The sequence below is a fragment of the Carcharodon carcharias genome, chromosome 9, assembly GCF_017639515.1.
Source record: "Carcharodon carcharias isolate sCarCar2 chromosome 9, sCarCar2.pri, whole genome shotgun sequence".
Classification (NCBI taxonomy): Eukaryota; Metazoa; Chordata; class Chondrichthyes; order Lamniformes; family Lamnidae; genus Carcharodon; species Carcharodon carcharias.
Window position 1 is genome coordinate 105,110,370 of NC_054475.1, and position 13,388 is coordinate 105,123,757.

General features: G+C 44.7%; 1 protein-coding gene across 1 annotated transcript in view; it reads left to right on the forward strand.

The window, feature by feature from the left end:
- LOC121282453 (ADP-ribosylation factor-like protein 13B) overlaps window positions 1-13,388 on the forward strand; it is a 71,643-nt gene that overhangs the window by 40,414 nt on the left and 17,841 nt on the right. The window contains exon 9 of the mRNA XM_041196159.1: window positions 12,026-12,122. Within this exon, the coding sequence (XP_041052093.1) occupies window positions 12,026-12,122 (97 nt within the window). The remainder of the gene's footprint in view (window positions 1-12,025; window positions 12,123-13,388) is intronic.

Below are 13,388 nucleotides of genomic sequence, written 5' to 3' on the forward strand. Positions count from 1 at the left end.
GCAAAACCCAAGGAAACATTGCATGTCAATTTCTGGACTGGAGGCAGAAAATTGTAAGGCAAAATGCACTATGGCAGATCTTGCACAAGAGAGGTCAATGTCCCAGTCCTTAATTAGACTTCAGATTACCCTTGCTAATTTCCCTGTGTATTTCCTTGTACATTTACAAACACAACTGAAACATTCAAAGAAAATTACATCTGGTTAACTATCAAGACACAGAAATACAGTAAAAAGTGCTCTAACGGATAAACAAATTTTATATGTAATGGAACATTTTTCCCTTTGCACCCCTCTTGCATTTGATATTCTAGATTTGTTTGTCTGTCTTTTGTTTTTGTTTTTCCTTCTTCCTTATCTTTGCATCTTGTCTTATTTTTCACCCCTGTTGTCCGAACTGGAGACCCTACAGAAACAACATGAGGCTCAGAAATGCCTGAATACTTGCATCATTGTACAGGGGCATCTAGCACAGGTTTTCCAGAAATTAGCCAGAAGACGGAAAGCAGGGAGCAGATGTGAATACTCCTTTTTTAGGCTGAAGGAGAAGGATACGTCTCCTCGGGTCAGTGTTAATGACTTTGAATTTGGCATACAGGGCGTAATTTCAAAGTTTGCAGAGGACACATAAATTGGAATCTAATAAATGTTCAGGAGGATAGAAGCAAACTTCAAAGGACATAAATGGACTGGTTAAATGCACAGACATATGCAGAGGCAATTTAATGCAGAGAAGTCGGAAGTGATTCATTTTGTTAGGAAAAATGAGGAGAGGCAATATAAATCAAAGGATATAATTTTAAAGGTGGTACAAGAACAGAAGAGGCCTTGGGCAAGGAAATTCTTTGAAGTTGACAGGACAAGTTAAAAGGTTGTTCAAAAATCATGTGGGATCCTTGATTGTACAATTGGAGGCTGAAGTTTATCTTAGAAAATTGGGTGGGTTTGTGTCATGTGGGGGTTTGAAGTCCCAAAACATTGTTTCCAGCCACCCCCTTTGGGCTTTAAAGTTGGTGGTGCTAACCCAATCTAAAGAGGTGGGGTTGGAATTTTAAAAATGCTGTGAGCAGCTTCTGTAATGTAATGCTGTTGGCCAGGTTTTCTGAGCAGCTATCTAGAGGAGAGGACAGTGGATTCAGGAGGTCATTGCCTTACACCTACCTGCACCTGAAAACCCTCTGCATTTGGAATCCCGCCTCTGATCTCACCACAAGACCGCTGACCTCCCTCTACAACCAGGCCCCTCGATCACCATTTCACCACCAGGCCTCCAATCCATCCCCTAGCCTCAGATCACTCCACTCCCCCCCACCAATGCCTCTGATCCAGTCCACCACACCTCCCCACTGGGATTGGCATCTGATTGACCCGCAAACTCACTCACCCCTACCAATCGCTCTCTCCCCCCTCCAAAAGACCCAGCCTCACCACCCCACCCCCCACCCTCCTGGTTGGCCCATCCACTGCAGATCAGCATCCCCTTTCCAGTTGACCCTTCCCTTTCTCTCCTCCAACCTCCTTATGGTTGTCGCCTCCTCTCACCACTCCAATCAACCCACTAATCCAGTACTCCTTTTCAAGCCCACACCCCACCACCCCAGTTGATGCCCACCAATTGAGTCCAGCCAGAATGCCTCCTGCTGTGGCCATCACAGCCTGGGCCTCCAGTCAGGGAATTGATCAGTGACATCACTGACACAGTGTGGCATTGAAGCCAGTCTTGAATTGTAGGTTACCCACAACTTTTTGACCGATCCACTCTTTGCAGGTCAGTAAAAATTCTGGCCATGAAACACAAATGTCAGGAACTTTTGTTAAACAATTAGAAATCACTGGTTAGGACCCAGCTGGAATTTTGTGTACTCTGGATGCCACACTTTAGGAAGGATGTCAAGGCAGTGGGAAGGATATAGAGGATGGTATGGTATCAGGGAAGAGGGGCTTCAGTATATGGAGAAGATAGGGAGTCTACGTTGTTTTCCTTAGAGCTGAGAAAGTTATGGAGAAATATAAGATTATGAAGGGTTATGACAGAGTAAATAAGGAGAAACTGATTCCAGTGCCATAAGGATTGGTAACCTTAGAAATCAAATGAAAGCGACTGGCAAAACAAACAAAGGCGAAATGAGAATTTTTTTAATGCAGCAAATTGTTATGATCCGGGAAAGGATGGTAGAAGCAAATTTAATGATAGCTTTCAAATCAGAATTGGATAAATACTTGAAGGGAAACATTTTGCAGGCTGTGAAGAGAGAGCAGATGAATGGAACCTATCAGATAGTTCTTTGAAAGGGACGATATACCAAACTGCCTCCTTCTGTGCTATATCAGCCGATAATTCTAAATGACTCGCACCATTATTTCCGCCACACCAAATATTTTCTCGGACATTCTACATTGCTCCCCATTAGTTTAAAACTGTGTGAATTACTTATCATAACGTTGCCACAGGAACGTCTAATTTGCTACATTAACACCAGGTTGACCGCTGCTGACTCTTTGAACTAAAGCAGCACTGGTGATCGGAAAGTGATACGGTCTGCATTGAAAAAATTTGGTTTGGAAACTTCAACAAGCTCCAACAGACACTGGCTTAACAAAATGTTAAACAAATTTCATGTCAATATATTTTTTAGAATAAACACAAAATTATTCATAAATGTCAGAAAGGCTATTTGCAATCTGAGGTAGTCTTTAGCTTTATGATTGTCATTGTTCCCTGTGACTGCGATAGCAACTGTAATGCCTGTCGTAGTGTACATTCTCCAGAATGCAGCAGATGCCAGTGTAGAAGGCTGCCTGGTTGGAACAAAGCTGGTTGAACACCTTGCAGTTGAGGACCCTGACCAGGTAGTAGCTCTCCAAGTATCTCCCGATTGCTCTTCCTGATCAAATCCTTGTGGTGATGGGCGGGGGCATGGAGTCATTATTCCTGGGAAATTTTAAGTGCTAAAAAGCCTCCAACCTGGCCATGATGGTGTTTTGAGCTGGAACATCAGATTAGTCCATGTTTAGTGCAAGATGTTGTCTTGCCAGTGGAGTTGAAGTGGGTGGTAGAAATGCCTGAAGGATCATTAATGGGCTAATTGCCGCTTAAATTTCCTGCTGGCACTCCTTAGAAAGGCTGAACAGCACTTTGGTGGCTAGCCTTCTGTAAATAGCAACCGGCTGAATAGGAATTTAAAAAGTTACTGAGGATTTTAAATGCTACTTAAAAGCACATTCACCTTTCACTGTCCATCTGCTACTGGAGGTTTGAAAAGAAGTTTTGAAACACATCCAGAGTCTTTCTGACACAATTTATCAAGACTTCACTAACACTCTATCAGCATTTACTCTGGAAATTCTCTGAGGAGCCCACTTAAAAATAGTAAGTGCTACTCTATCCTTGGAGTCAACAGGAGAAAGGGCCATGGGCATCTTACTATAGGTCCCACCATTCCTCATGTTTTGAAACCACCCAGGATTACAGGATCCCAGGACAGACAATGCTCCTCGGACTGCTATTCTGGCCGCATCCTGAGTTCCACACTCAGTGCCATGTGCCGCCACATGAACACACTCGACCTCTCCCTCCAGCAGCACCGACTCATCCTATCTCCGAGCTGTCCTCGTGCCCTGTTCATTTTATTCTTTGTCTCATCCGACACTTTAACAAGAAACTTTTTCTCTTCTTTTCAGGTGTTAAGGATTGCAAGCTCCAATAATTTATTGATACTAACACCCATCCAGGACCCTCTACCCCTTCCTGTCCCTCTGGCCCCATCCGTTCTTCTAACCCCAGCCCTTGCCGTTTATTCACCATACCCTCTGACCTTCCCTTCTTTGATGGTGAACGTTCTGTACTCAGCAAATGACTCAGTTTCATTCCCTTACGCCCTCAACTCAATGAATTTCGGGCTCGGCACAACGCTGAACTCTTCTTCCACCGTCATTGTCTCCATATTCACTTCTTTGGGCAGGAGTTCTCCCCCTGTTCAATAGATACTTTCACCCAGTATTCTCCTTCCACCTGGGCCCCTCCCTCTGGCCTCTTACCTGCTCTTGATCTTTTCATTGAGCATTGTTGGTGTGAAATTGGCAGTCTCAATTTCTCTGCTCCTCTCACCCACTCTAACCTGTTTCCTTCTGAACTTGCTGCACTCCGTTCTCCTAGGCTGAACCCTGACTTTGTTATCAAATTTGCTAACAAGGGAGGTGCTGTTGTTATCTGGTGTACTGACCCCTATCTCACAAGGGCTGAACGCCAACTCTCAGACATTTCTTCCTACCTCCCTCTGGACCATGATCCCACCACCGAACATCAAGCCATTGTTTCCAGGACTGTCACTGACCTCATCTCCTCTGGAGATCTTCCCTCCACAGCTTCCAACCTCAGTCTCCCAACCTCGAACAGCCCACTTCTACCTCCTCCCCAAAATCCACAAACAGGACTGCCCTGGTAGACCGATCGTGTCAGCCTGTTCCTGCCCCATAGAACTCACTTCTTCCTATCTTGACTCCATTCTCTCTCCCCTTGTCCAGTCCATTCCCACCTACATCCACAATTCCTCTGACGCTCTATGCCATATCAACAATTTCCAGTTTCCTGGCCCTACCCATCTCCTCTTCACTTTGGATGTCCAATCCCTCTACACCTCCATCCCCCACCAGGATGGTCAGAGGGCTCTCCGCTACTTCCTTGATCCAAGGCCTGAACAATCCCCATCCACCACCACTCTCCTCCATCTGGCTGAGCTTGTTCTCTCACTGAACATTTTCTCCTTAAACTTGTCTCACTTCCTCCAAATAAAAGATGTGGCTATGCCTGTCTCTTTATGGGGTATGTGGAACATTCCTTGTTCCAGTCCTATTCAGGCCCCTCCCACAACTCTTTTATCGGTACATCAATGACTGTTTCGGTGCCAATTCATGCTCTCGCCTGGACCTGGAAAAATTTATCAATTTTGCTTCCAATTTCCACCCCTCTATAACCTTCACATGGCCCATCTCCGACACTTCCCTTCCCTTCCTTCTCTGTCCCCATTTCGGGTGATAGACTGTCCGCAAATATTCATTACAAGCCCACCCACTCCCACAGCTGCCTCAGCTACAGCTCCTTACACCCTGCTTCCTGCAAGAGCTCCATCCCATTTTCTCAGTTCCTTCACCCCCGTTGCATCTGTTCCGATGATGCCACTTTCCAAAATGGTGCTTCTGATGTCTTCCTTAACCGAGGTTTCCCACCCATTATGGTTGACAGGGCCCTCAACTGTGTCCGACCCATCTTCCCCGCCTCTGCCCTCACACCTTCCTCTCCTTCTCAAACCATGATAGGATCCCCGTTGTCCTCGCTTTTCACCCCACCAGCCTCCGCATTCAAAGGATCATCCTCTGCCATTTCCAGCATGATGCCACCACCAAATACATCTTCCCCTCATGGCCCTGTCGGCATTCCATAGGGACCATTCCCTCCGGCACACCCTGGTCCATTCCTTCATCACTCCCATACCTCAACCCCTTTTCACGGCACCTTCTCATGCAATCACAGAAGGTGCAACACCTGCCCCTTTACCTCCTCCCTCCTCATCTTCCAAGGGCCTAAACATTCCTTTCAGGTGAAGGAGCACTTCACCTGCACCTCCTTCAATTTGGTCTACTGCATTCGCTGCTTCCAATATGGTGTCCTCTACATTGGGGAGAACAAACACAGACTGGGTGACTGCTTTGCGGACCACCTCCTGTCTGTCTGCAAGCATGACCCAGACCTTCCTGTTGCTTGCCATTTCAACACATCACCCTGCTCTCATGCCCACATGTCCATCCTTGGCCTGCTGCAATGTTCTAGTGAAGCCCAACACAAATTGGAGGAACAGCACCTCATCTTCCGACTAGGCACTTTACAGCCTTCCGGACTTAACATTGAGTTCAACAACTTCAGATCATGAACTCTCTCCTCCATCCTCACCCCTTTTTTATCCCCCCTTTTTTAGAAATTTATTTTTAGCCACTTATTTTCATTTTTATTCATTGTTTTATCCCCTTTTAATTCCCTTTTTATCCCCTTTTCCATCCTTTTACCCCAACCACTGCCCCTTCCCCCACCCCACCACCAAAAGGGCCATCTGTTATTTATTCCGTGTTGATTTTTCTCAGAGCGCTGACCCTTGTTCTGCTATTAACACATTCTGCTTTTATGCCACCATCAGCACCTCCTTTAGCCCTTCCCACTACCAATAACAATCCCTTTGTCTTTTTGCCCATGACATCTTTGTCAATCTCTCCTTAGCCCCCACCTATCACTTGCCTCCTTTCCAGCTTCACCTGCTCCACCCCGCCCTCCTTAAATTTCATCACATTTCTACTTCTCTTCAGCTCCAAAGAAGAGTCATGTGGACTCGAAACATTAACTCTGTTTCCCTCTCCACAGATGCTGCCAGACATGCTGAGTTTTTCCAGCATTTTCTGTTTTTTATTTACTACAGGTCCCCCTTGGTCTACAGGAGGGATGAGATGATGTTACAAGGTCAGGAAAACAGCACCAGCTGTTGCAGGAGTGATGGACAGAAGGGCAAGGTGAATTGCTTCCCCACTACAGGCACAGAACAACCCTCCTTCTCTGGAGCTCCTCCATGAGAATCTTCCATGCTGCATCTGGGGACATGTGTATCTTCTCCCTCTGTCCCTGCACCATCCTGAAACATGCCATTGTGTGTCAGCCAGTCCATTTCACACCTTTAGTGGAACTAAGTAAGTGAGCCCACGAAGATTGTTTTCAAGGAGCAGTTGTGTGCTAAACCTGCAAGTGTCTCTTTTAACAAGTACAAGTGATGGCAATTGGCAATTAGGTTCAAAATTGCAGGTTAAAACCAGACTTCAAACAGGCATGTCTTATTAGCACAGCACCCTTTTGGCACCCGATTTCATCCTGTTACTTGACCTCTGTAGAGACTGATAACTTTTAAAAATAAATTCAAACAGCCAGTTAATAGTTGAACAGATGACATGACAAGATTTCACAATTCAAGACATTTATTGCAACAAACAGAATTGTAACAAAGCACTAATGACTACAATTTTTGTAGGCAATTTATATTTTAAATTACAGCATAGGACGTTTAATATAGCTAAAAAAGAACACTAGCTGGTATAGTTTACACCATCCTTTAAGTAGATATCCAATTCTCCTGTAACCAGTCCTAAATGATCTTTAGCTCCTGAGCATTTACTTGCAATCTTTTTCATTTGCAGCCTGGTAACTTTTAACTCCAGAACTGTCTTTCGCAGTGTGAGGTTTTCTAAAGAATTCTCCCTCTAGTTTAAGGTAGGCAAACCTTTCAGCCTCGTTCTCACTAATTTGGTCTTTCCAATCCGAGCATCAACTCCGAAGCCCATTCACACATGGTGAACCATAGTGCCTCACTGCCTATAGCTGCTCTCCCTCTATGGAGAATCATCTGAGACTCCCCCCCGGATCCTGTCGGGTAAAACTTGCCTGTGATATGCAGGGATATTTTAGGAAACCCTGTGATCAGATATAACAATGACTTCCTCTGTACCCTCCCATCTCAAAGCCCATCACCATGGCAACGTGAATCACATGGGCCTTGAACCCAGGTAGTGATGCTGATTAGCTATCCTTGAGGCCCCAACTCTCTTTTACCTTGGAATTAAATGGGCAGTTTAAAGCACAACTGTCAACAACCTGACATTCTCAACATGTTCCTGGGACTTTGGAGACTCTCAGTTTATCCACTGGTAGCAAACAGGCTGTTGCTATTGTCTCCAAATGTAAAAACCTTGTACCTTATTCCCAGTGAAACAATCTGGGCCTCCTTTAATCTCATAACAATCAAACCACCCAGGCTTGCTGTCAGGCAGACTTCAGAACAGGTCATATGATCACCTTCATTTTACCTTATGTTAAAGACACAATCCGAAAACATAACAATCTTATAAAATGCATAATTCTAATAAACCTTTCCGTAAAATCCCACAGGGGTTCACAGAGGATCCACAACTGGGCATTTCAACTGCTTATCTGCCTAGTTTCTGCTGGACGGGTAAGGTTAAAATCCACCTCACTTCCATTGTATCTTTAAAATAATGATATGGAAATGGTATGCAACTACATTTTCTCCCACTAGAATGGTGTTCTTTTAAGAATCTAATGGTTGAGCTAAGATACCTTCAGCAGCAGGTGAACCTGTAGGTGGAGCTTCAAACTATAAAAATTTCACGTCACCTGAGTGGAGCAAATTGTAACAATCCTCAAAAGGTTATCTGAAATTAGCTTCCTTTATGATCACGTGAGGAGTGATAAATTCTGTGGACTTCAAACTGTTCTTAAATAATGCACACAGAGATCCATTTTCATTCCAGTGGAACACTGGCAGAAATGTATCGTAAAGTCTAGGCTTAATACTAAAATTCCAAGAATGTTGCTTCTCCATGTTATTTTCACATGCATTTTGATGCTGTTGGCTGGACAGATTTCAGAATCTCTATCTTCAAACCTCCAGGACAATACAACATCAGGTGAGTGTTGAGCCAATGTTAACTTTGTTGGACAAGAATACATCATTAGTTTGGAAAGCGTTTTCTTCTTTCAGTATCACTGAGGAGTTTTGTTATGTGCACAAGTTTCAGATTGGGGAACTTGGGGAAAAATTCTATGGGCACAAATTTCCCCCCGTCGGTGGGGTTGTAGAGGGGCGGGTGCGAACTCAATTGGTGCCCCCGATCTGGGCCGCACCGCCATTTTGCATGGGCAAGCAAATTAAGGTCCGCCCAGTGTGACGCTCGCCCGGAAGCACTGAGCGCTCCCTGTGCAGGCGGGGGGGTGGATTCCATGAGTCGGGGCCTATGCTCTTTCGCACGCAAGAGTGCAGAAATCTCCCTGAGGCACAGGAGTGCCTCGGGGAGATTTGTTTAAGTTTTAAACATCTAAATAAAGAAATTTAAAACTTTTAAAACATGCCCCCTCAACAGTGTCACATGAGCTGGGACATGTCAATGAATTTTTTGGAAAATTTTTAATGAATTTTTAAACACTTCATGAAACCTCATCCTGCCCATGGATGAGGTTCCATGAAAAATGCCAAGGCCGCCTGGGGCTCTTCGCCTGTCCGCCAACCTTAAAGTTGGACAGGCAGCTCATTTAATTATTTCAATTAGTTATTAAGAGGCCTTAATAGGCCTTTGACAGTTCGGCTGTGCGCCCGCCGAAGTGAAAATCTAAATGACGCGCGGTGACATTGGGAGGCCCGCCCAATATCACCACGCATCATTTTACAAATTGGTGAGCGGGCCCCGCCGATCCAAAAACCCTACTCTATGTTAAAATAAGTCCTGCTGTGAGATTGAATATTTAATGAAGTACTGCCCCAAAATAAAAACAGAATTACCTGGAAAAACTCAGCAGGTCTGGCAGCATCAGCGGAGAAGAAAAGAGTTGACATTTCGAGTCCTCATGACCCTTCAACAGAACCGAGTGAATCTTAGGAAAGGGGTGCATTATAAGCTGGTTTAAGGTGGTGGTGGTGGGGGGGGTGGGGGGGGTTGTGGGGGGAGGCGGTGGGAAGAGAAGTGGGGGGGGGGTGGTGTGGTTGTAGGGACAAGCAAGCAGTGATAGGAGCAGATAATCAAAAGATGTCACAGACAAAAGAACAAAAGAACACAGAGGCGTTGAAGTTGGTGATATTATCTAGACGAATGTGCTAATTAAGAATGGATGGTAGGGCACTCAAGGTACAACTCTAGTGGGGGTGGGGTGGAAAGGCTAGCAGGGCATAAAAGATTTAAAAATAATGGAAATAGGTGGGAAAATAAAAATCTATATGAATTATTAGAAAAAACAAAAGGAAGGGGGAAGAAACAGAAAGGGGGTGGGGATGGAGGAGGGAGTTCAAGATCTAAAGTTGTTGAATTCAATATTCAGTCCGGAAGGCTGTAAAGTGCCTAGTCGGAAGATGAGGTGCTGTTCCTCCAGTTTGCGTTGGGCTTCACTGGAACAATGCAGCAAGCCAAGGACAGACATGTGGGCAAGAGAGCAAGGTGGAGTGTTAAAATGGCAAGCGACAGGGAAGTTTGGGTCATTCTTGTGGACAGACCGCAGGTCTGCAAAGCAGTCGCCCAGTTTACCTTTGGTCTCTCCAATGTAGAGGAGACTGCATTGGGAGCAACGAATGCAGTAGACTAAGTTGGGAGAAATGCTGCTTCACTTGAAAGGAGTGTTTGGGCGGTGAGGAGAGAGGATGTTGCAACTTTTACGTGAGCATGGGGAGGTGCCATAGGTGGGGGTTGAGGAGTAGGGGTGACGGAGGTGTGGACCAGAGTGTCCCAAAGGGAACGATCCCTATGGAATGCTGCCGGGGGCGTGAAGGGAAGATGTGTTTGGTGGTGGCATCATGCTGGAGTTGGCGGAAATGGCGGAGGATGATCCTTTGAATGCGGAGGCTGGTGGGGTGATAAGTGAGGACAAGGGGGGCCCTATCATGTTTCTGTGAGGGAGGAGAAGGCGTGAGGGCCCAAACACTCCTTTCAAGTAAAGCAGCATTTCACTTGCATTTCCCGCAACTTAGTCTACTGCATTTACAGCCTTCTGGACTGAATATTGAATTCAACAACTTTAGCTCTTGAACTCCCTCCTCCATCCCCACCCCCTTTCTGTTTCTTCCCCCTTCCTTTTGTTTTTTCCAATAATTTATATAGATTTTTCTTTTCCCACCTATTTCCATTATTTTTAAATCTTTTATGCCCTGCTAGCCTTTCCACCCCACCCCACTAGAGCTGTACCTTGAGTGTCCTACCATCCATTCTTAATTAGCACATTCGTCTAGATAATATCACCACCTTCAACGCCTGTGTTCTTTTGTTCTTTTATCTGTGACATCTTTTGATTATCTGCTCCTGTCACTGCTTGCTTGTCCCTACAACCACACCACCACCCACCCCCCAACTTCTCTTGCCCACCCGCTCCCCCCCAGACCTTAAACCAGCTTATATTTCATCCCTTTCCTAAGATTCACTCAGTTCTGTTGAAGGGTCATGAGGACTCGAAACGTCAACTCTTTTCTTCTCCGCCGATGCTGCCAGACCTGCTGAGTTTCTCCAGGTAATTCTGTTTTTGTTTTGGATTTCCAGCATCTGCAGTTTTTTGTTTTTACTGCCCCAAAATGTTATTCCTAATAAAGATATATAAAGTGAATATTTGTTCATGTTGGCATGAGGTCATTTAGATTATTGTTTCACAATATCCAGATTGCATTCTAGGCGCATATCCATGGGCCAGATTTTGCTGAAAAGTAACAGAATTTTAACGCAATAGGAATTACTTACATTTCAGGGTCACCATTTTTCCCCAATAGGTTTTATTCTGGTTGGTGCTCTTAATTATATGACATTAAAATCCCATCTGAGTCTTATGGACATCATTGGATTCCAGTTAGCATATAATTAATGAGAATCGTACCTGAGATAGGTGGGTGCTTCAAAACCAGCAGAATTAAACCTGGTGGGCGAGAATGGAGCAGCATTTAGAGCCACGATTTTTAAATCCCATTCCATGGGAATTACACTTCCAGTCCTCAAAGGGTACAGTGCCTCTCTGGCAGCATGGCTTGAGGTTGATAGTTCACTCCACGGAGACAATATAGGCACAAACCTACATTCTCCCATTGCACAGCACTCTGCTGTATCAATGCTGCTGCCATTATGCTAAATATTTATTCTGGAATTATAAAGATCAGAGATTGAATTCCCTCACCTAAGAAGAACGGGAGTAAAGCTCAGCTTCGGCAGGGGTACAAAGTGGTGCGTAGCAGCTTTAAACCCTGTTGAAGGTAATGGGTAAGAAAATCAGGCTGGGTGAATAATGGGCAGCCAATCCGCTACTGCCCGTTTTTGCAGACCTGCCAAAATAGCATGTTTTGCCTAATGTTTCATTTTGATAATGCTAGGGGGTGTTACATCCTTCACAACGTTTTAGGAAGCTATATTTTCTCTGGCAATGTTTTTCTCTTATTATCTTATACTTTTCTTTCAGAAAATTGCAAAAATATTCATGACTATGAGCCATGTTTGAAGAACACATGTCCAGAGTATATGCCTTGCTATTGTAGGGAGAAGGAAGAATACTGCCGGTAAATATACATTTCTAAATGGATATCAATAATGAGATTGAATATTTAATGAAGTACTGCCCCAAAATGTTATCCCTAATAAAGATATATCAAGTGAATATTTGTTCATGTTGGCATGAGGTCATTTAGACTATTGTTTCACAATCTCCAGATTACACTCTAGGTGGTGTACTCACGGGCCAGATTTTCCTGAAAAATAGCAGCATCTTAACAGCCACAAATTGTAGAGAGGGAAAGATACACCATAAATTGTAAATCGCTGCAAGTTGCAGGCCAATTTACATCACTCCACTTCACCAAGATGCTGTGTAGTCTCCTTAATGAGCATTAGCAGGCAAGGTAAGTGGCAGTTAGACTGTTAACAATCCTCTGGGTGGCTGTTCCTAGCTCACTCTTCAACTCCTTCACAAAGATGGTGTCTTGCATTAAACGTGGGCTAAACAGGTGTTGCAGCCCAAGACCCTAACTTGGTCACCTCACAGGCTTTTTAGTGCCTAAGGTATCCAGGGAAAATCATCCCCTAGGAATTTTATTGTAGCTCACATCACACCAGAAGATTGGTACTATCAATCACACCAAACACATTCTTTAATAGACTAAACTGAAGCTTACGCAGAGATGCAGGAGTACAGCTGAGATATTAACCTCGAATATAATCTAGCAAATTTGTGGGAGCTCCCCTGAATGAAAAAACAGTTAAAACTAGGAACTAAGAATGCTGGTCTGAACTGGTCTTGTATACCTTAAAATGGAACAGCTGTAAAACTGGGAAATAAGAGTACTGGTCCGAACTGGTTTTTTTTCCTTCTTGGGCTGCAGATGGAAGTTAAAGTAGTTGCCTGGTGGAAGCCACTCTATTCCCACAGTATTTCTATCCTCCGCCATTTTAACTGCCAGTTTCTGGCTGTGTGAATGCCACCCTCCACGGATACGTGGGGGCCTAAAGATTGTGGCCCAATGGCGTCATTGCTATGGTGCAGTGATTGTAAACTAAAGTCATGAGAGCCTTGTGAAGCACCAAAGCCACCAGTCAAACCAGGAGTGAGGCAGCAGCAGCAGCTTGGCCAGGAAATATCGAGTTAATTAAGTGAAAGAAAAATTTTAGAAAGAGTCCTTAGAGACCAAGAGGAGCAGGACTGGTCCTCTGAGCCCCACGAGGAATTCCTTCAGCCTCCCCTGGTGCAACCTTGCATTCCCCGCATGACTGGTATAGGCTCTGCAAATATCCCACAGTCAGAATTTACTTTGTGATGGCACCTGTTGTCA